Source organism: Muntiacus reevesi, chromosome 6 (assembly GCF_963930625.1).
Source record: "Muntiacus reevesi chromosome 6, mMunRee1.1, whole genome shotgun sequence".
In the NCBI taxonomy this organism is placed as follows: Eukaryota; Metazoa; Chordata; class Mammalia; order Artiodactyla; family Cervidae; genus Muntiacus; species Muntiacus reevesi.
Window position 1 is genome coordinate 28,730,885 of NC_089254.1, and position 23,950 is coordinate 28,754,834.

A 23,950-nucleotide genomic window follows, 5' to 3' on the forward strand; every position below is an offset into this window, starting at 1 on the left:
GAAGTACCTCAAAAATAAAATATATTAAAATTCTTAATGTATAGTGTTCAGATAAATTTCAAGCCATAAATTCTAAGTTTAGCATTTGCAGTACAAACACCTGTAGTGGAAATATAAAATCAGTGATATTAAATAAAAATTTAGTGACTTTGTTTATAGTGGGAAAGAGAAGGATAAAATTAAGAAGGTCATTAAAAGTTATTAGTAAAAAGTATTTCCTAAACTGGATGGTGTGTTTGCTCATAGCCACACCCCTTTTTATGTGTATAGAATTTTTCTAACATTTGTAATACTAAGAGAATCACAGTTAATGTTTATAAAGGTATAACATGTAAAAATGAAACAATTTACATCATGAAAGAATGTTAGAGTGCTAATATTCTAATTTGTGTTGCAAGAAATTAAGAGAGTTGAAAGTTGTTAAATGATTAACTGTGGGTATTCAAAGTTAAGAAAAGAAACTCAAAAGACCTAAAGTAATAGAACTGTTGGATATTGAGAGAAGGTTGAGAGAAAATATAAAGTAGAAAAGCAAAGTTAAATCCTTTGTTTGCAAACCCAGTAAATCTGTAATGTCCAAACTTGATAAATCAAAAAGCAGCAACTTGTGCAGAGAACTGAGAACTAGACAAACAGCCTCCAGAAGAATGGGAGAGAGGACCTTGGGTTTCCAGCTTTTCCTACATGCAAGCTCTTTTGTACTCTTTGCACTTGACCATATTAAGACACCAGTATGTTAATAAAAACTAAAATTAAGAATTGGCTTATTTTTTTTAAAAAATGGCTTATCAAGAAAGAAAAGAGTCATCTTATATTTGGTGTAAAACATAAACTGTTGTACATTGATGAGACGGTAGGGCAGTCAAATATAATCATATGGTGAATTTTTTCATGTGTGTGCTCTGTCTTCATCAGTCATGTCCAACTCTTTGTGACTCAATGGAATGCAGCCCGCCAGGCTCCCCTGTCCATGGGATTCTCCAGGCAGGAATACTGGAGTGGGTTGTCATGCCCTCCTCTATGGGATCTTCCCAAGCCAAGGATGAAACCTGTGTCTCTTATGTCTCCTGCATTGGCAGGCAGGTTTCTTAACACTAACGCCACCTAGGAATATTTTGTGTATTGATAATCTCTAGGGCATTTTTTAAATTTGAAGGTTGTTTTTTATTTTTAAGTGATTTATTCTTCAGTGGAAGCTTCTTGCACCTCCTCTTTTGCTCCCCAGAAAAGTCCCCAGCTGTATGAGGAAAATCAAGAGGAAAATTTGTATTCATAGCAATTTGATAACAGAGCAGATTTTGCTGAAATAGTATATGGGGAGGGTATTGATATCATTATTGTATTTACTGATAGCCTACTCTTAACTTTTTGAGTAGCTGTGAGTTTGCTTATCTAAAGCCTTCTACATTTTACCAATAATTGTACCTCATATTTCTCTTTCTTTTAAAAATCGAAGTTGTAAATGTTAATGGAACCAGAACACTGTGACTTCTCTTCTCTGGCAGCTTGTTGGATATTAAGTGTGTTTGTGTTTCTGCTTTCTCCTCAGGCAAGTCAAGAGCTTGAGGCATTAGAAGAAGAGATGCTGCAAATGCAGGAATCTACTCATCTTTTTGAAGTGGCTCTTCCAGAGTACAAACAAATGAAGCAGTGTCGCAAAGAGATAAAATTGCTCAAGGGGCTCTGGGATGTCATTATTTATGTTAGAGTAAGACACTGCTTGTTGAAAGCATGTGTGGTTTTTTTTTCTTTTAGTATTTCTTTTGTATAAATATGCAATTTTTAGTGTCTGCATAATTTTATATCTTAAAATATGTGATTGTTAAACTTTTGCCCCAGAATTGGAGTTCCTATAACGTATTAGTTGAAGATCCTTCTCTGAATTATTAGTGGATTTTGTTTTCAGTTCTCAATGAAACTTGGTATGAGTCTCAAATCCTTCTAGAGAGTTCTATAGTATATAAATAAAAATTAATATATATTGCACACATATGGTCATCTCTGCATACAAACTCACATATACACCCATGCTTGTACTTATATATATGTGCATATATAAACAGGCCTGGCTAAAAATAATTTGTATATTGCTAGTTAAGTTACTGGAGAAGGCAATGGCAACCCACTCCAGTACTCTTGCCTAGAAAATCCCATGGATGGAGGAGCCTGGGATTGCGTCCATGGGGTTGCGTCGGACATGACTGAGCAACTTCACTTTCACTTTTCACTTTCATGCATTGGAGAAGGAAATGGCAACCCACTCCAGTGTTCTTGCCTGGAGAATCCCAGGGACGGGGGAGCCTGGCGGGCTGCCATCTATGGGATCGCACAGAGTTGGACACGACTGAAGCGACTTAGCAGCAGCAGCAGCAGTTAAGTTACAAACTTAAGTATAAAAATAAGTTCTAGGGAACTAGGCATATTACAATATGTGTTATACATGATTTTCTTAGAAGTTAGTTGAAAGCCATATAGAAATACATTTACGAGAAACTCACAAGAGTTTTGACTATAATGGAGGAAGGTTTTCTTCCAAAAGCTTATCTTATATGTAGAATTATAAAAATATGATATTTAATGGTAGCATTATTTATCAATTCATTCAAACTGTTCAGGATTAAGTGATAATGATGGTATGTGTATGGAATTTGCCATTGCTTCTAGAAATTAATGTATCACAATGTTTTAGCCTTAAGTTTGACATGTTCTGATATCTTTTTTGTTTTGGTTTTAGGGAAGCTTTGACAGGTGCAGTTAATACTTAAGTAATTGACTTTCCCTTGGATGATGGAGTTGCTGTGTATCATCAGTTTATATATTTTGCTGTGGAGACGGGCTTTCACCAAATGTTGTTGACACTTTTATCTGCTTGTGCATTTTCAGAGAAGCATTGATAATTGGACTAAAACCCAGTGGAGACAGATTAATGTGGAGCAGATGGAAGTGGAACTCAGAAGGTTTGCCAAGGCAAGTTCCATAACTGTCTGTGATGACGATTTATCTTCCTCTGCACCACCTCCTTCCATCTTCCCTAAGCTAGAATCTGCTGTGTTGGGCTGCATGTCCTTATTTGCTTCAAACAGGATGATTTGAGACAGGAATTTTTTTCCCACTGTCAGCCAGTTGCACTTGTAATCAAGCCTGCCTTTCTGTGAATGAGTGGATAAAAGCATATTAGGGCTAATGAATTGATGAGCAGCAGCTATACTCAGGCACTCTCTGTGGTTGTCTAGAGTAAAAAAGAGGTGAAGAGCAGGGCTGAGGGGTTAGGCGTATGAAACTGTTGAATTCTTTCCTTAGCAACTGTAAGTGTATTGTAACTTCAAAGGTACCTTTTGACTGTGGGCTTTGGGGCAGCTCGCTGGGGTAACCTGTGGAAATATATAAAATATTATGATCTTTACTCTTACTGCCTACTCTGATATCACAGCGGGGCTCAATACAACAGAACTCAGCTTCTTTGAATATTGTGTTTTGGTATCTAATCCCCACTGCCCTATGCCCTCTAAAGAAAGTAAAGCCTCTTTGGATGAAGCCACATGCATAGCAGTGAGAGGCTGGGCCTTTTGCTCTCTTCTTGCCCCAGAATGTCCTTGCCCAAACTCAGTCCAACCAGCTCTTCCCATCTTTTTCTCCCATTTTCTCCTGGTCCAAGAGCCCTAACTAAAATACCCCGTTATTCTTTTGGGTGTCACGGGTCACTGTACTCCTCTTCTGTGCTGTTTCCTGCCTGTGTCCTTTACCATCGGACGGTCTCACGGCAGAGTTACCGTTTAAACCCCACTCTCAGCTGAAACTCTTTTGCTTTTTTTCCTCTAAAACAAGTAGCGCCGTCCTTTTGTGCTGAAATTGTTACTTTATTTTGGGTTTTCTCATTCAAAACTGTTGATATTGTTCAATGAGCCAAGAAGACAGTCAAGTCAAGGGCCCTATTTGACATGTCTTAAAGTTGTTTAAACAAGTCAGGTCTTTGGAGGAAGGTCTTAGCGATCCAGTAACAATCTCAGTTTTCTGCATGTTTCTGTTTCAAGAGGAAACTCTCTTCATTCACATGCCCTGTAGACTCTATTATTTCACTGCACTTAATGACCTGTGGATTTCCTCACTGGACATCCAGTTAGAGCCTGTGAATAAGAAACCAGTATATCTAGGTGTCTTGTACGTAGTAGACTAGTACATGAGAGAGTAGATATTTTTCTTGTTTTCTCTGGTTTTAGTCCTTAATCTATGAGCTTAAACACATTTACTCTCTTCCTAATCCAGGAAAAAGTACACATAATTTTCCCTAGGAGGCAGATTATAAGGTATATTTTCCTATATGTAAGCGCTGGGTTGTTTTTTCACTTTCCTTTAGGAAATCTGGTCTCTGGATAAGGAGGTTCGCGTGTGGGATGCCTACTCGGGCCTGGAAAGCACAGTGAAGGACACGATGACCTCTCTGAGAGCCGTTGCCGAGTTGCAGAGCCCTGCCCTCAGGGACAGGCATTGGCACCAGCTGATGACGGCCATTGGGGTCAGTGTCCTGGGTCTCATTAACTGAATATTTTTGTGACATGTTATTCCTTGGTTCATATCATTCATCTGGGATGAAGTGGGATTTGGGAAAAGGTCTCTGATCAGTTGCCAGAGGTCAGTCCCCTTGAGACGTGACAAAGGTCTGGACATGCAGAGTTCCTAGTTTTAGCCTCTGCTGCTATAGACTAAATGTGCCATTCCCCTGCACCTGCCCAGTTCATGTGTTGAAGCCTGAATCCCCAGTGGGATGGTATTTGGAGATGGAATACTTGGGAGATGATTAGATCATGAGGGTAGAACTCGAATGAGGTCAGTACTTTTGTAAAGGGAAAAAGGCCCCAGAACTTTCTATTCTCTACCATGTGAAAACAAGACAGACGTCTGTTAACTAAGAAGGAGGCCTTCACCAAGAACCCAGTGAAGCTGGCACCCTGATCCTGGACTCGTAACCTCTAGAACTGTGAGAAATAAATGTTTGTTGTTTAGTCCCCCTAGTCTATGGTGTTTCGTTAAAAGCAAACAGAAATAACTAAGACACCCGCCTCCCCCCACCACCACTTTTATCTCTTACTGGCTGTATGACCTCACACAATACACTTAACCTTTTTGTATTGGGTTTTACTTTTTATTAATAAAATGAGACAGATGCTATTTACTCTTACATATCATGTATATCTTGTAAGAGTCAAGTAAGATAATGTGAAGGCATTTTATAGAGCATGACATGGCTGCAAAAAATCTTATATTTAGTGGAAAGGATGAAAGAGCACAGAAGTGAATTTAGGAGGAGAGAGAATTTGGAAATAGTGATTCCCCTCCCACAATTCATTTATTAATAGTGTCATGTTCTGTTTTGATAGTCTTTTGATGGTCTTGATTTTACTGCAAAATATAGTTTTATTTCTCATGTGTCCATGCCACTTGAGATTATGTTTTCTTTCCCTTCTAAATCTTTTTAAGAGCAAATACACCAACCTTACATTTTATTTTCCAGGGAAGGTGACCTTCATGAATTTAGAATATATTACAGGCAGCCTGATGTGCTTGTTTTCTGCTAGGCTCACGTTGTGAAAAAAGGCTATGATGATTTGAAGAGAGTTTGCAGAGTGGGGAAATTGAGGAGAGGCTCAGCCTCATGAAGTGGGGACAGCCTAGGCTTAATTGGTCCAACCCTAACACATCTCTGGGATCCTGGGCAAGTTACTTGCTCTCTGTACCTCAGTTGCCCCTTCCATGAAATATAAGTAATGCTATAGCGCTCCTGTGCAGACTTGGTGAACACACAGGAGATGAGATTCATGTAGACTTAGCATGTAGCAAATCCTCAGTGAATGGTTCCTGAAGCTGTTGTTATTATAGTACTTTCCAGAGAGTCTTTTAGACATTGCATATTTAGACTTCATAGTTGATTACTGTGTTCTTTCAGAAAATCATTATTGAGTCTCCCAACATGGCGTGTAGACTGTATGTCCCTTCTCCCCACCCCCTCCTCACATTTCCTCTAGTGAACTTTCTCCTCACCACAGGCTCTTACCTGTACTGTGCCTTTCTGCAAGCTAGAAAAAGATGTCTTCTCTGGCAGACAATTTAGAAAAAGGCATCTTCCTCCAGGCTGCTCTGGGATATCAGAGCAGCGACTAGATCCATCTCCCAGTTGTCACCTATTCACTTCCAGTTGTCCATATTCACTGCACAAACCGTGCAACTAATCAGGGGACCCTGTTACACATCCCTGCTCGTTCCTCCTGTAAGACAGACCTGACTCCCATCAGCTCTGGAGGGAGATCAAACATGATGCAGAAGTAACTAACTCATCTGGTTTGCTCAGGACTTTTTAGGTTTTAGCCAAGGAAGCACCGGGTCCTGGACACACAGGGCTGTTTAGTCATCTTGTGCAAAGAGGCAGATGGTGATCAGCAGTGTTACAGGCTGGGGAGAGCCAGAGAAGACTTCAGCTTCCAGGAGGGGAGGGATTGCATGTTCATAGGAGGAACAGGAATGGAAACCATGTAGTGGGGTCAGCTCTTCATTGTGAAGGACTGGGGTGACCTTGGGCACTTAGGAAGAGCTGAGAGCTTCTTAGCAAATACTGGGGTGGGGAACTCACGAGATGATGAAGAAATGGGAATGACTTTTTTTCACACGGTAAATATGAATAATGACAGTATGAGTAAGAATAATTATTTTTTGCCAAGGAACTAAGATTAAATCAATAATAAAACTAGGTTAAATCATGAAAGCAACTGGGAATTATGTTCAGTGAATAGAATACTTAAGAGAAGACAAATGAGATACTACCGGATTCCTGGGATTTCAACCAAATTATAATAAATGAATAATGTGATTCTCTTTAAATTTGGGTTTTGTGGCAAAGGAGATAAGAAATGAGCTGACAAGGGAAGGTTATGAAACAAAAGAAATAGTATAGTGTGAACTTGGCCTAAACCTCAGCCCCCGCTTCCAGTGGGTGATGCCTCCATAACTGTGAGTCAAAAGGTGATGTCTTTGGTTGTTCACACATTTCAGAACTTGACATGTACTCAGCTGCTGACTTGAGTAGATTTAGCTCTGATTCAGTCCTCTGGCCATTAGGTAAAAGGAACCATTAATATATATGGAATCAGTCCTACCTTTTTTTTTTTCTCTTCCTAATCAGGTCAAATTTTCCATAAACGAAGCCACAACTTTGGCAGATCTGTTAGCCTTGCAGTTACACCAAGTGGAAGAGACTGTCCAAAGCATCGTGGACAAAGCCGTGAAAGAGCTGGGGACTGAGAAGGTTGTGTCCTCGGGCTGTTTCTTTTTACCCTGGGCTAATTCTGTGATTGGCACATGAGCGGACTGGGGAAAAGGCCTCAGGCCCTGGTTGTGTGGAAACATGTCTCCCAGCAGGAAACAGATTCCTTCTCAGCCACAGTTAATGTGTAAAACAAGAGTTGACCCAGTTGATGATGACAGTTATAGCGGAAATCGCTTATGTGTCATTTACTTGGTAGCAAGTAAAGCTGTCCATGCTTTACACTAATTCATTTAATTCTCTGAGGATTATGCCTATTCTACAGATGTGGAAACTGAGATATCGAGAAGTGATTAGCTTAGCCAGTTTCAACAAGCGAACCGGGCTTCACATTCTGGCACTTAGAGCACTGCCTATCCTGTGCTGGCTAATTTGTACATAATACCTATCAGAACATGAATATAACTTTTTAAGCCCCTTCCTGCTCTGGCATTCCACTTCAGTAAAGGATATAAAATTCAGATCCAATTAAAATGTGACATTGGTGTGATGCTTGTTCTTTTGTGTGATGAAATTCATTCTTGAAACCTCAACACCATGAATTATTTGAAGGAAAGAAAATTGAGGCCAATGATATCCCTCTGTTGTTGTTGTTTTTTTAATTGTAAAAACAGTTTTAAAAATTTCATATGATACTCTAGGTATTGGTTCTAAATCAAGCTTTTGTGCACATAACTAAATGCTGTTGATGTCTAGGTTATTACTGAAATAAGCCAGACCTGGGCAACCATGGAGTTCTCTTACGAAGTTCACTATCGGACAGGCATTCCATTACTGAAGTTTGATGAACTATTGTTTGAAACTCTAGAGCACAACCAAGTAAGATGGATGTTTTTCTTATAGACCTTTCTTTAAATTATGATTTTAGGCTTTTCCAAAGTTCCAGTACTCCATATCTCTTTCTTCACTCATTAGACATCTGCTTGTACCAGACTCTAGGCATAGTACCATTTGGGTTCAAAAGGTATGAACACTTGTTCTCAAGGAACTTGTCCTTGAGTCAGGAGACAGAGAAGGGTTCCAAAGAGTCTTGCAAGGTGGTGGTACTTGTGCTAAACCTTGAAGGATGGGCTAGTATTCAAGAATGATGATCAGAAAAGAGTGATATATGCTAAGAGGACAGTGTCCCCTTTTATTGGCATCTTGGAATGCCAAAAAGTACCTGACATTCAGAGGTAATTTAAAGAACTTGGTTTCCTTAGAATAAAGATTTTCTTGATACGAATAATGAAGAGTAAGGTTGGAGAGACAGACCAGAATGCAGCCTATGTGGTCCTGAGTTTTAAGGGTATGAGTTGGCGTCTCTTTGGATGTAAGAGATAAGAAAGGTGAAATAATAATAGTTTTGTTACTATTATTAGACATAAGGCACTTAGGAAAGAACCTGGTCTAAGAGATGATGCTCTGTTATTTCTGATGTCTTTAAAGTGAGGGACATTGGTGTTAAGGTGGAAAGTCAGACCCAGAACCCAGTGTAGAGGTTCAGTCTAGAACTATAGGTTGGGAGGTCATTGTTGGTATTGTGAAAATTGATGAGCTAGATAATGAGAGGAAAAGAGGATATGCTAAGCCAAGAACAGTAGGGAAGGACTGCATTTGGTGAGTGAGAGGAAGACATAAAGGAGGCAGAGAGTGAGAATGATCAGAGACATAGTGGAAAAAGGATACTGCAATATCATAACAATCATGGGATAATTTTTTCCACCAAAAAGAGAGTCAGTATTATAGAAACCACCTAAATGTCAGTTGATGGATGAATGGATAAAAGAAATGTGTGTGTGTGTATATACACACACATATATAAAATGTATATAATAATGTTTCGTGTGTGTGTGTGTGTGTATATATATATATATATAAAATGGACTGTTCAGCTGTTAAAAAAAGAGAAATCCTGCTATTTGTGACCACATGAATGGATGTTGAGGGCATTATGTGAAGTGAGATAACTCAGAGACAGCAAATCCTATATGTTCTGTCTTACATGTGGAATCTAAAAAAGCGAAACTCATAAAAGCAAACAGTAGAATGGTGAATACTAGGTGCCGGGGCTTTGGGGAAGAGGGAGATGTTGGTTGAAGGGTATAGACCCCTAATAAGTTCTGGACATCTATTATACGCTGTGGTTGACTATATTATATTGAAAGTTATTAAGAGAGTAGATCTTAACATTAATGTGTTAATGTTAACACATGCATGCTCACGCACGAAAGGTAATCACGTGGGGGGATACGAGCATGCTTTGTCGTGTCCGACTCTGTGACGCTATGGACTGTAGCCTGCCAGGCTCCTCTGTCCATGGAATTTCTCAGGCAAGAATACTGAAGTGGGTTGCCATTTCCTTCTCCAGGGAATCTTCCCGACCTAGGGCTCAAACCAGGGTCTCCTGCAACTCTTGCCTTGGCAGGCGGATTCTTTTACCGCTGAGCCATGGATAGCGATATTAACATTGTTGTGGTAACCATTTCATAATATATACACACATGTATCAAATCATCACATTGTATGCTTTAAACTTACAGAGCATCTGAGTAACATCTCAACAAAGCCATGGGTGGGGGGTATGGAAAGAATGAAATGTATTGAATACTTAAGAGGTGAAGGAGAATGAGAAGAGGTTGTTCTGCTCAGTGACTTCCCTGAGATTTCAGTGTCAAAGAATAGGGGAAGTGCCCGAGGATCTGCGTGGTGTTAAAGCAAGGCTTAGTGTTAGGACAGCTGCAAAGTTTGGTAGTAAATTCACAGGGGAGGAAAACAGAGCCTGAAGGCTTAGCAAGCTAGAGGGAAGTTTGTTTTATATTTTCAATATTAAAGAAAAAAAAAGGAACCATAACTTTGGAATGATTAGTAGGCAGAGACCATGGGGAGAGTGAAGGAGGATGAAAGAATGAAATTTAATTCCTAAAACTGTACCCTGATGCCCAATTTTTTTTCCTGTCTACAAAGGGATAGGTGTTAGTCTTGTAGAAGAGATATTACATGTAGTTGCTTATGTTTATCTTTTTCCTTTAAAAAAAAGCAAAACTAAACCATGTTAGTGTGAATATGCCATTACTTCACTAATTTAGCAAATACTTGCTGAATGCTTGTTCCACATTTTGTTTGCTAGGTCTTAGGAATCCAGCAGTGAAAAGAAGTGATGTAGCCCCTCCCTCGTGGTGCTCAGATTACTAATTTAGATGTTATTTCACATTGTTTGCCTTCATTTAGGTTCAGTTACAGACTCTGCTTCAAAGCAAGTATGTGGAATATTTCATTGAGCAAGTCATAAGCTGGCAAAACAAATTAAACACAGCAGACTCAGTCATCTTTACTTGGATTGAAGTCCAGTGCACTTGGTCTCACCTAGAAAGCATCTTTGTTTGTTCAGAAGATATTCGAATCCAACTTGTGAAAGATGCTCAGAGATTCGACAGAGTAGATGCTGAATTTAAGGTTTGTGGAAGACAGGCTATTTTCTATCCTAACAGCTTTTTCCAAATAATATAAAAGCCTTGTAAAGAAACATCTTTTTCTAAATAACATGAAATCCTTATATAAAGAAACATAATTTAGGGTGTTGAATTTATGAAATATATATATATGTGATCAGTATTTGCATTTCAGGAGACAAAAGTTAGGAAACTTTTCTGTGTGATGGGTCAGAATCAATATTTTAGGCTTTGTGGTTGCATATGATCTCAGTCACAACTACTCAGGGCCGCCTTTATCATGTGAAAGAAAACAGACACAACATAGACAGATGGCTGTGGCTGGCACTAGTAAAACTTTTATAGACACCAAAAATTGAATTCCATATTATCTGTGTATGTTACAAAGTATTAGATTCCTTTGATTTTTTTCAACTAGTTAAAGATGTAAGCATGAATGGATGTTGTCTTAACTTTGTGCTGTACCAAACCAGGCAGCGCAGCAGGCCTGACATTTCCCACAGGACGTGAACTGCCTACCCTACAGGAAAGCCTTGGAGACAGGTTCCCTTCATGAACTCAGAGACTGGGGGCGGGACGCCAGTAACAAAGTTACACTATCAGTTATTGGTTTGTTTCATAAGAGCCGCAGAGAATACATGAAAGGTTCAGTCACTCAGTCACGTCCGACTCTTTGTGACCCCATGGACTGTAGTCTGCCAGTCTCCACTGTCCATGGGATTCTCCAGGCAAGAATACTGGAGTGGGTTGCCATTTTCTTCTCCAAGGGATCTTCCTGAACCAGGGATCAAACCCAGGTCTCCTGCATTGCAGGCAGCTTCTTTACTGTCTGAGCCATCAGGGAAGTCCCAGAGTAGATGGTGAGGTAATATAATAATAAATGATTTGAGAGACTTTAAACAGAGAATAGTGGCTTTGCATTTTTATATAGAAATGGGGGTGAATTATTTTCTCCTTGCTAGCTAAAACAGAATACCCGAGGGATTCTATTTTGTTTAACTTTTAAGCAGGAAAGAATAGATAGTTTAGTATTCATCTCATTTTTAAATATGAATATATTCTTTAAGATTCTGGTTCTCTTTCTCTTTATGTTTTTGTTTGTTTGGTTTAGAAGAGAGAAATTCTTCATGGACCCAGAGTGGTGGTAATGCTTATCAAATTTATATTGATAAAAACTATGTGATTACACTTTGTTTTTGATGTTCATCTAAAAGTTTAATAGCAGAACAGATATGGTGTTAGTCTCATTAACCTTGCTTTCTCATAGTTTGTTCTTCACTTTTTGATTCCCCAAAGGGATGAAAAAAATCTAGAAAAGTAATTTCTATTATCAATGGTTGCATGTTGTACTTTCACACAGGAATTAATGTTCAGAACAGCTAAAATAAAAAATGTTTTGGAGGCAACGTGTGAGCTGCATCTCTATGAAAAACTTAAAGATTTACAGTACAGGTAAGAATACAACTACAAAGTGATCAATTTGTTATACTTTTGACATTACTTTTGAATATCTAATAGTATTTAATATCATGTTACTGTAGATATAACCTCTACTAATTTAAAATTTTGCTTATTGTTGTCTAGTTGCCTTTTACATATTAGGTGGTATATATATATTATGATTTAATGCAAAAACATCCAAATATATTTCTTTTCCAAGAGGGATATCATAATAGTAAAATAGAATATATTAAGTAGAGAACCAACATGAAAAAAATGAAGCAACGTGATTGATCAATTCTTTTATCAAAGTGTCCTGTAAATATTTATTAAGTATCTACTGTATTCTAGGAACTTGGACTGTACTCATGTAAGTCCTTTACTTTGCATATAGTTAAATTATACTAGAAATTATCCTTTGACAGTATGTTAGTACTTTTGAAATCCTTGTCCTAAAGGGCATTTTATTCATATAATATCATACAACAGCTAGTGGTCACAAGAAAATTCTGACTTTTGATTTAAAACGGGCAGATCAGCTACTAAAAGAGGGCTTTGTGCAGAATAGTGATCACTTTTTATTGCATGGTAGAGGAGCCTCTAGATAAAAATATATTGCATACAAGTATTTCATAATCTGGAAGTTTTTTCAAGATAAAGTTGACCATAATTTTAGAAGTGTGGATTCCCACAGAGGTTAATTATTTCTTAATCAGTGACTTTTGAGGGCTTGGTGGCTCTGCCTCTGGGTCTTCTCTGCTCTGCTAAGAACAGTAAACTGGAAATGGTTCAGGGTGTTACGACTTCCCTGAAAACCAGATAGAATTAAAGCCACATAGTTTTTGTAGACATTCCGTGGGAAAAAGAAAACCTTAAACCAATTACATGTTAACTAAAGCACTTTGTGCTCAGGGTGGGTGATGCCAAGCCCAGTCTTCTCTCCTGCTGTTGAGAAGTGTCATTCAGATAAGTGACAATATATTGCACTTGAAAACATGTGGGTTGTTTTCAAATACCTTTTGATACTGATTTCTAACCTAATTCCACATTGACAAGAGAACAGTCTGTATGATTTCAGTACCTTTAGACCATGAAACTTTTGCACTTTCTTTTATGTCCCTGGATATGTTTCTGTGTCTCCTAGATTATAGTCTATAGAAACTTGAAAAGACTTTGTATCCTACTGTTGTGTGAAATTGTATAAATCTTAATTAGGTTAAATTGGTTCATGGTGCTTTTCAGTTCTACTATATCCTCCTTTACTGTATATTCATTCCATTAATTTTTAAGAGTTTGATATTGAAATTCCAACTAAAAATCTTAATTTGTCTAGTTAAAAAATAGTTTTATATTATAGTGGAACTATTAAAAAAATAAGTGACAACAAGTAACATCAACTTAAATCTGACCTGTATTTAGTCTCAACTAATGTGTGTGTGTGTGTATCTCCTCCTACTTGGCACAACTTGCACATTAGTCACAAACGAGATGATGATGTTATAAGAGAAGGAGGTAGGTACCATGTTAAACAGTGAGCTTATTGAGATGAATGGACAGATTGAGACACTTTGGGTTTTGTTGACATTTTAATAACTGAATGGGCAAAATATGCTTACAATGATGTTTCATTCATACAGACTTTCTCTCTGTGAAAAAGCTCTTGCTCAGTACCTGGAAACCAAGCGTTTGGCTTTCCCACGCTTCTATTTCATCTCTTCCACAGACTTACTTGACATTCTTTCAAAGGGAACTCAACCTACACAGGTAATACTGATTTTGAACGTCTCATATTGTCCTTTGTTAGCTAAGGAATGTCAGTTTCTCTATCGTTGTCTAAATGCTACCCACCATGTCACATGTTCCAAGAGCCAGAAAATATGCAATAAAAATTCTTAATGTAGCAACAGAGAGATGTTAGAGGCAGTGCTAAAGGAACTAGGAAGGATAACTACCTTGTCCTCAGTGAAGGGACACTGTACACATGTCTAGAAAGGAGAACAAATGTAAAAGGCCTAAAGCCCTGCAAGGAGTTAATGGAAGAAACACCAGTTCCAAATCCACAGAATTGTGGGACAAGTACTGGGGTTCCGTTGCCTGGTTCACAGTTTTCTTGGGAAAGACTGGGTCGCTGGGAACAAGATCATGGCAGGTATCTTCTTTCAAAACCTTGACTCCAGGGTAACCCTTATAATTACTAAGCTGGGCTAGGCTTCAGTGCTGTTCAGAGGTGTATTGGTATAATTTCAGGTTCATCCTCCACCCTCTAATTTTCTCCTCTTCATTCAAAAATAAGGTAGCATCCATGACAGTGTGTAAAGCAAATAAAAGAGGCAGTTATCTTTTGTAATCTGAGAGCATGGATCAGAGACAAACTTTGTGCAAATCCCCAAGCTCTCCTTCCCCTAAACACTTTTTTTTTTTTCAGTGGGTTTTGTCATACATTGATATGAATCAGCCATAGAGTTACACGTATTCCCCATCCCGATCCCCCCTCCCACCTCCCTCTCCACCCGATTCCTCTGGGTCCTCCCAGTGCACCAGGCCTGAGCACTTGTCTCATGCATACCACCTGGGCTGGTGATCTGTTTCACCATAGATAATATACATGCTGTTCTTTCGAAACAACCCACCCTCACCTTCTCCCACAGAGTCCAAAAGTCTGTTCTGTACTTCTGTGTCTCTTTTTCTCTTTTGCATATAGGGTTATCGTTACCATCTTTCTAAATTCCATATATATGTGTTAGTATGCTGTAATGTTCTTTATCTTTCTGGCTTACTTCACTCTGTATAATGGGCTCCAGTTTCATCCATCTCATTAGAACTGATTCAAATGAATTCTTTTTAACGGCTGAGTAATATTCCATGGTGTTTATGTACCACAGCTTCCTTATCCATTCATCTGCTGATGGGCATCTAGGTTGCTTCCATGTCCTGGCTATTATAAACAGTGCTGCGATGAACGAGGATATTGTTTTTCATTATATCTGTTCGGTTGTTCAAGATCTTAGAGTTGTTACAGCTGACTCCTGGGCTTGACCATATATCACAGATTGTGCTTTACTTTTATAGGTTTGTCTCCGTGTTCTTTCTCTAAAAATATTTATGCCATTTTCTTTGGAGTATGTGTCACCTCACACTACAGTTTCCTCAATTCTGATGTCCTGTGGACACAGTATTTATGTCGATTATTTCTCTCATTCATTTCTCTTTTTCTAGTTGGAATATAATTGCTTTACAGTGTGTTAGTCTCTGCTGTCCAACAGAGTGAATGAGCTGTAACTACACATGCATCCCCTCCCTCTTGAACCTCCCTCCCACCCCACCCCCCGATCCGCCCATCTAGGCCATCACCGAGCGCTGGGCTGGGCTCCCTGTGCTATATAGCAAGTTCCCACTAGCTATTCTACATGTGGTAGTGTGTATGTGTCAACCTTAATCTCCCAGTGTCGCTCCCTCCCCTTCCCCACTTGTGTCCACGTAGCCGTTCTCTTCATCTGCATCTCTATTCCTGCCCTGCAGTAGGTTCATTTGTACCATTTTTAAAGATTCCACTTACATACATTAATATACAATATATGCCTTTCTCTTTCTTCACTCTGACAGTCTCTAGGCCCATCCACCTATCTACAAATGACTCAATTCTCTTTCTTTTTATGACTGAGCAGTATTCCATTGTGTATATGTATCACATCTTCTTTATCCATTCATCTGTTGATGGACATTTAGGTTGCTTCCATGTCTTGGCTACTGTAAACAGTGTTTCATTGAACACTGGGGGTCCATGTATCTTTTTGAATTATGATTTTCTCAGGGTACATGCCCAGGAGTGGGATTACAGGATTGTGTCATAGTTCTGTTTTAGTTTTTAATGTACCTCCATAGTGTTTTTCATAGTTGTTGTACCTATTTACATTCCCACCAACAGGAAACAGGGTTGCCTTTTTTTCTACATCCTCTCTAGCATTTATTGTTTGTAAACTTTTTGATGATGGGCCGTTTTGACCAGTGTGAGGTGATACCTTGTTGTAGTTTTGAATTGCAGTTTTCTAAATGATTAATGATGTTGGGCATCTTTGCGTGTGCCTCTTGGCCATCTGTATGTCCTTGTAGAAATGTTTATTTAGATCTTCTGCCCATTTTTTTATTGGGTTGTTTGTTGTTCTGTTATTGAGCTGCATGAGCTATATTTTGGAAATAAGTCCTTTGTTTGCTTTGTTTTCAAATATTTTCTCCTATTCTGAGAGTTGTCTTTTTTGCTTGTTTATGGTTTCCTTTGTTGTGCAGAAGCTTTTAAGTTTAACTAGGTTTAAATAAATAGTTTCATTTTTTTGTTTTCACTTTCATTTCTCTAGGAGATGAGTCAAAAAAAAAATTCTGTGATTTATGTCAAAGAATGTTCTTACTATGTTTTCCTTTAAGAGTTTTATAGTGTCTTGTCTTACACATAGATCTTTAATCCATTTTGAGTTTATTTTTGTGGATAGTGTTAGGTAGTGTTGTAATTTCATTCTCTTAGATGTAGCTATCCAGGTTTCCCAGCACCACTTACTGAAGAGACTGTCCTTTTTCCCTTGTATATTCTTGCCTCCTTTGTCATAGGTTAGGTGACCATAGGTGGATTTATTTTGGGGCTTTCTATGCTGTGCCTCTGATCTCTTAGGGTGATGATATGAGATAGAGGGTGTCATATCCTATTCCAGATATTTGTTCCTAAACACTTGCAAATTTGAAATACTTAGAATTCCGAATTTTAACTCTGTAAATTAGGTGCATAAATCTGTAAGTAAGAATATGATTTTTCTTTTATATTCTTTAAACATAATAAACACATATGTGATGTTTTATTGAACAGTATTACTCAGAATATAGACATGAGACATTTTGATTTTTCTACAATTATTAATCTCAAATGTACCCTGCTGAATCTCTTTACACTGAGTAGCAGATCCCTTTATAACACCTTGGATAGGCATTGTAATGCTCCTGTCCCTTTTTCTTAATAATTAAAGAAACCCAAAGCAACTCAGCAAGATGTAGTTTAAAATTCCAAGCTCACCTCTGTGTCAGGACCAGTTTTTTACATAAAGAACCTGGAAATGAGATCTTTCATTCCTCCTCCCTACCAATTTATTTTGGGCAGGGGCGGGGGAGGGGTGTCATCTGTCAGTCATTGCCCTTTCTTAATGCATATTCCTGCTTCTCTGTTCAGCAGTGGCTGTTGACCTTGCCCCTTGACAGCCAGTACCTACATCTGGGTCTCTTGTGGAACAGGAGCAAGTCCTCAGGACAGGAGGAGCCTCCCAGGGGAATATACGCAGAGCCAAGTCCTTCTCAGTGCTTCTAGTTCTTGCCCTTGGCAGTGTAGTCAGTCATTTGTTACATTTGGTTCCTCCTTTCCACCTAAACAGATGTGCAAAGTAGGGACTTGTCACAGATTCACTTGCTGCAGGCACCTGAGGATTCTGTGAGTGGTTCTCCAACCCCACTCACTGAACAAGTTAAAGGGCAAAGGTTGGGGAAACAGTCCTCCGCCTTGAAGTCCCACGAGGAGTGAGGAAAAGTCAGAGCATCCCCCTCTGGGCTGATAACTCACAGGTGTGAGGATGGTCGTTTCTCTCTCCCCACCTCCCTGCTGTGCTTTCCCAGAAGGGGTGTGTGGAGGCAGATGATGGTAAGCTGTTGAGATGTGTCTTGTCAAGCCCTGAAGGGACCAACTTGTCCTAATCCCTGTCTGCTGTCTTCAGAGCATGTGCGTGCCCAGGGCCTCTCCATCCTTAATTGAGGTCCTAGGCAGGTGCTAGGGGAGCAGATGATTCAACATACACTTGTCACCCAGTCTGTGTCCTTTCAGATCATCAGAAAGTGCTTCGTGTGTTAGACATGCTTGTTGGCTCACAGGTATATGCATCCATGATGCCAACTGCTGTTTTTCCACATCCTTCCTAAATTATAGGGTGAGGTTTTGCTTTTTTTAAAAAAGTAAACTGAAAAGATGTACCTTTAAAATAATTCTTTCTATTTTCACAGTATCACTCCAGTGTTTTAGTGTTACCTTTCATGTCACTGTGATTATACAAGTCTTCTTGTCTGCTTCATTCACAGCATTTTAATTGTAAGTTCTAAACCCCTGAACCTCAGGTGCATTTCTCAGTGCTAGTAACACTCTTTAATGTAGGACTAGTAATGCCGGGCATTAAAAAGATCTTAAATTTTAATGTAGCTGAATATTAAAGTCACAGCAGAGGGAGTCTCCAGAATGGCTCACAGCCATGCTAATAAGTACCAGCCGTGGTGCCGTCTATACCATATCAACAAAAGGAGGTAGGATATTTCTGCTTACTAGCTGAATGGGTCTGTCTGACTGTGTAGCTCCAGGGTAAACGCAGTTTACAGTTCTCCTGACCTGCCAGCTTTGAAACGATTCCATTTGTGAAACACTTTGACATTTGAGGTGCACTATTTCAAATTTGCTCAAAATTTGACTTCATTGAGATCTTTTTGTTCCACGAATTAAACCTTAAGCAATTCAATTTCACATCAAATGTTGTCCCACTTTTAGGAAAGAGTCCTTATTAGGGAAAAGGGTTTAGCTGCCTCTGAGGTGCAAGTACTACCAGGGTGTGACTTGTTGGGGCAGAGGATTGAAAAAGTGCTAAGGATGAGTTGAGTCATCTTGAGCCACAGTCAGCTTCTTTCCCTGCAGTGTTTCTGCAAAGTCAAGGTGTGATCTCAACTTTTGGTCACTTACGTGGAAGAGTTAATGCTTACGGCTGTTATGCCAGAGGGCCAAGCCTTCCTGCATTCTCTTTCATTATCAGAATCAGTTTCAGGCCACCAGACACCGCTTTTCCATCTCTGCCTTTTGTGCTAACATCCTGAATGTGCTCCCTGTCATGTGACAGAGATAACATGTTAACTGCAGCTTATGGGATAACAATGCAATGGCCCTTTGTGGGTAGATGACTCATGTTGACATCTTGTGAATGACTTGAATTCTTCAGGTTCCCCTCCTCCACCCACTACACTCAATTTAAGAGTGCTGGTCCAAGTGAGGGTTTCTGCAATTGATGTGGAATTTGATCAGCCTGAACATATCAGCTAGCGGAGGGCTGATATTACTACATCCTGCATTCTATAAGCAGACATGCCCAGTTTAAGGTACTTCAGTTGGAATGTCAGAGTGATGACGTCAGTTCATCTAAAATGCCTTCAGTGGCTTTTTAGCTCTCAGTAAGTTTGGTTAAGGTCAAGTTTTAAAGATTTTTCTCCTAGAATTCATCCTGATCTCCCAGTCTCATAGATTATCTCAAGGACTGAGGATAGGGTTGTGCCATGTAACTTAAGTGCTCAGAAATTTCTGGCAGTTGCTTGTGGGAACACAAACTTAGAGGTGTCCTTGCAGGGTTAATGGACATGGAGTAATAATTGGGCAGTAGCACATGATTCAGTATTAACATTCTGTGATTCTTCTCCTGCTTAGAAAAACATCTGTTTGTATTTTTCAAGTAAAGCAAGTGTAGTGGTTAAATTCAGCCTGGGTAACATCAGTTGCCCTGAGGTGCCCTCCCAGGTTGTAATCCAGTGTCTAAAAATAGCAGACAACCAGCTTTTAGCCACTGGTTCCTTATGACCTGAAAGATCTTTCTGTCCTAGAAGAGTTGATGTGTTTTGTCTTCCTTCATCTTCTATGTGATGATGAGTGAAAACTTCCCCATGTTGGAGCTATACTAAAGAAAGACACACTTTCTATGTGATCAGCCGCATTTGTGTTGCATAGTGGAGGTAGCCGTGGACCACATGGGGCTAATGGGCACTTGCAATGTGACAACTGAGAAACTGAATTTTTAACTACAATGTGTTAGAGTTGATCTTTGATTCAGTTATTGGAAGACATAAATTTGAAACAACTTGAGTGTGAGTCTACTTTCTCAACTGTGCATCTTATGAAACATAAAGACAGATCAAGTATGTCTGATGAAGAATCCAAACTGAGATAAGCTATAAATGCAAAATATACACCTGGTTTCAAAGACTTAAAGAATGTAAAATATCTCATTAGCACTTCTTCTATTAATTATATGTTGAAGTGACAATACTTTGGGTATATTAGGTCAAATAAAGCATGTTAGAATTAATTTCACCTGTTTTTTTCTTTCCTGTTTTAATGTGACTACCAGAAAGCCACTGCTATGGCAGTTGAGGCTGCAATTTTCTAAACTGACAAGATCAGAAAATATACATACTCAGAAATGTTGAATGTTTGCATCAAAAATATCCTTCATGGCATCAGACCAAACCTATGTAAGAAGAAATCTGCCAACTTGTCTTTTGAGAACTCCCTAAATTGCAGAATGAGGCAGATGGCACTCAACTGATACCCTTAATAGTCTGTCAATATTGGCACTTGGACAGGTGCTTGTGAGAAATGGGCTTAGTATTAGGCAATAAAAAGAACTTCTGGATCTTCAAGGGGCAGATGTCTAAAACCCCACATCCCCACAAGCACAGTATATTTCTGGATAGTGCTTCCACTTGGTTATCTCTGTGATGGAGTGAAGATGCCTCAGGATCTGAACCTCAGGAATCAGGGTGATGCAGCTCAACAATCACTAATGGTGAGTCCCAGCCTTCTTGACAAGGATTAGTCCTCCTGAGACAGTAAAGGGAGGGACTTTGCTGACAGTCCAGTGGTTAGGGCTCCATGCTTCCTCTGCAGGGAGCACGGGTTTGATCTGTGGTTAGGGAACTAAGATTCTGCAAGCCATGTGGCACAGCCCAAAATAACATAAAATTAACTAGTATGTCTTAGACAATCAAGAGTAAAAAGGCTGAAGATGCAAGTAGTTAGTTGGCCACATGTAAGAGTGAATAAGTTTTAGCTGAAATAAAAAATATTCCAACTTTTCTGTAGGGAGTAGAAGGTTGGAGGGCTCATAGGTACCTGCATTGGAGGGAGGCGGTTGTCCTTGACTTTAGGTTGGGGCTGAGGATGGAATAAAGGAAGAGGCAGGAAAAGAAAATGGACATAAAAGATGGTTATGGTTTTGACTACCTTGCCATTACCTCTACTCACCTTCAGCTGAACACCAAGGAATGGAAGCTGTTTGTCTAAGTGTAGTTTATTATAGAAATTGCCAGTGAGAATAGCTCCACTTGGTATGCATGCACACATGCTTAGTCACTTCAGTCATGTCCAACTCTTTGTGATCCCATGGACTGTAGCCCACCAGGCTCCTCTGTCCATGGGATTTCCCAGGCACGGATACTGGAGTGGATTGCCAGTATAACTTAGGACTGTGTCACATTTCAAATGGATGCCTTTGTATAAAGGTGGCTTTGTACTCAAATGGCCTAGGCGTTTATGTGTGTGACAAGAAAATAGACAATCAGCTTTTAAATAAAATCATAAATTATATATCCAGTAGGGATTATCCTTGATCATCCTTGCAAAATGGTTAACATATGGTTAACTACAGGTTATATAACAACATATGTATTTTTTTTTTCATTTTGCCAATATGTTGCCACTGCTTAGAATTCTGTTGGAGCTCTTTTATTGGAATTCCTTCCACAGTGAGTTTATAAGTTATACAACAAAATCAGGGTTATTATAATGCAGGATTAAAACACTACTTGATGTAACAAGATAAAAAATTGTATAAATTTGGGATCCCACTGCTAAAGAGTCTTAGGCTTTGCTGTGGAATCTAAAACTCCTGATCCTGGCTTTTGTTTGCTGTCAGGTTGTTCAGCAGCTCCAACTTAAATTCAATGGGCAGGGTTTCTGGTTCTGAAACATTAGCTTTTGTGTAAAAATGGAGCATAATTGCTTTACAATGTTGTGTTAGTTTCTGATGTACAGTGAAGTGGGTCAGCTATACATGTACCTGTATCCCCTCCCTCTGAGACCTTTCTCCCACCCCTGCCCTGTCCCACCCATCTAGGTCATCACAGAGCCCTGAGCTGGGCCCTCTGTGCTATAAAACAGGTTCCCACTATGTAAATATGGTAGGGTATGTATGTCGGTTTTAATCTACCAATTTATCCCACCCTCCCCTTTCCCACCTGTGTCCACATGTCCATTCTCTATGTCTGTGTCTCTGTTCCTGTCCTGCAAATAGGTTCATCTGTACCATTTTTCTGGATTCTACATATATGCCTTAATATATGATATTTGATTTTTTTCTTTCTGACTTCACTCTATAGGACAGACTTTAGGTCCATCCACATTGCTACAAATAACCCGATTTCATTTCTTTTTATGGCTGCTTAATATTCTGTTGTATATATGTACCACATCTTCTTTATCCCTATGTCTGTTTAGGTTGCTTCCATGTCTTGACTATTGTAAATAGTGTTGCAATGAACACTGGAGGTCCATGTATCTTTTTGAATTAGGTTTTTCTCAGGGTATGTGCCCAGAAGTGGGGTTGCAGAGTTACATTGTAGTTCCCTGTTTGGTCCTTTTTTTTTTTCCACTGTACCTCCATACTGCTCTGCATAGTGGTCTTATCAACTTACATTCCTACCAACAGTGTAGGAGGGTTCCCTTTTCTCTATACCCTCTCCAGCATTTATTGTTTGTAGAATTTTTGATGACGGCTATTTTGACTGGTATAAAGTGATAGCTCATTATAGTTTTGATTTGCATTTCTCTGATAATTAGTGATACTGAGCATCTTTTCATGTGCTTTTTGGACATGTATCTTCATTGGAAAAATGTCTATTTAGAGCTTCCGACCTTTTTTGATCTTTTTTTTTGAACATAGAGCTGCATGAGCTATTTGTATATTTTGGAGATTAATCCCTTGTGGGTTGCTTTGTTTGCCAACATTTTCTCCCATTCTGTGGGTTCTCTTTTTGTTTTGTTGATGGTTTCCTTTACTGTGCAAAAGTCTTTAAGTTTAATTAGGTCTCATTTGTTTATTTTTGTTTTTATTTTTATTACTCTAGGGGGTGAATCCAAAAAGATATTGCTGTGATTTATGTCAGTGAGTGTTCTGCCTATGTTTTCCTCTAAGAGTTTTATAGTACTAGCCTTACTTCTACATCTTTGATGCATTTTAAGTTTACTTTTGTGTATGGTGTTAGAGAATGTTCTAATTTCATTCTTTTACATGCAACTGTACAGTTTTCCCAGCACCACTTACTGAAGAGGCTGTCTTTTCTCCATTGTGTATTCTTGCCTCGTTTGTCATGGATTAGTTGACCGTAGGTGCATAGATTTATCTCTGGACTTCCTATTCACTTCCATTGCTCTCCATTTCTCTTTTTGTGTCTGATTACTGTAGCTTTGCGGTATAGTCTGAAGTCGGGGGCCTATACCCCCCAGCTCCATTTTTCTTTCTCAGGATTGCTTTGGCTATTCTGAGTCTTTCGTGTTTCCATACAAATTAAAAACAAAAAGTTGTTCTAGTTCTGTGAAAAGTACCATTGGTAAATTGATAGGGATTGCATTGAATCTGTAGATTGCCATGGGTAGTACAGTCATTTTGACAACATTGATTCTTCCAATCAAGAACATGGTATATCTTTCCATCTGTTTGTGTCATCTTTGATTTCTTTCTTCAGTGTCTTCCAGTTTTCATAGTAGCGGTCTTTTGCCTCTTTAGGTAGGTTTATTTATAGGCATTTTATTCTTTTTGATGTGGTGGTAAAAAAGGGGATTGTTACCTTAATTTTTCTTTCTGATATTTCATTATTAATTTATAGGAATACAAGAGATTTCTGTGTATTAATTCTTTTTTTTGACTGCACCATTTGACTT

At 39.0% G+C, this 23,950-nt stretch overlaps 1 protein-coding gene across 4 annotated transcripts in view; it reads left to right on the plus strand.

Moving 5' to 3' along the window:
- DNAH11 (dynein axonemal heavy chain 11) overlaps positions 1-23,950 on the plus strand; it is a 353,143-nt gene that overhangs the window by 71,284 nt on the left and 257,909 nt on the right. For 2 of the 4 annotated variants that reach the window (XM_065938807.1, XM_065938805.1), the window contains exons 21-28: positions 1,550-1,708; positions 2,884-2,982; positions 4,355-4,513; positions 7,172-7,294; positions 8,009-8,131; positions 10,523-10,747; positions 12,104-12,195; positions 13,821-13,947. In XM_065938807.1, the coding sequence (XP_065794879.1) occupies positions 1,550-1,708; positions 2,884-2,982; positions 4,355-4,513; positions 7,172-7,294; positions 8,009-8,131; positions 10,523-10,747; positions 12,104-12,195; positions 13,821-13,947 (1,107 nt within the window). The remainder of the gene's footprint in view (positions 1-1,549; positions 1,709-2,883; positions 2,983-4,354; positions 4,514-7,171; positions 7,295-8,008; positions 8,132-10,522; positions 10,748-12,103; positions 12,196-13,820; positions 13,948-23,950) is intronic. The other 2 variants (XM_065938808.1, XM_065938809.1) reach the window with 1 other exon arrangement.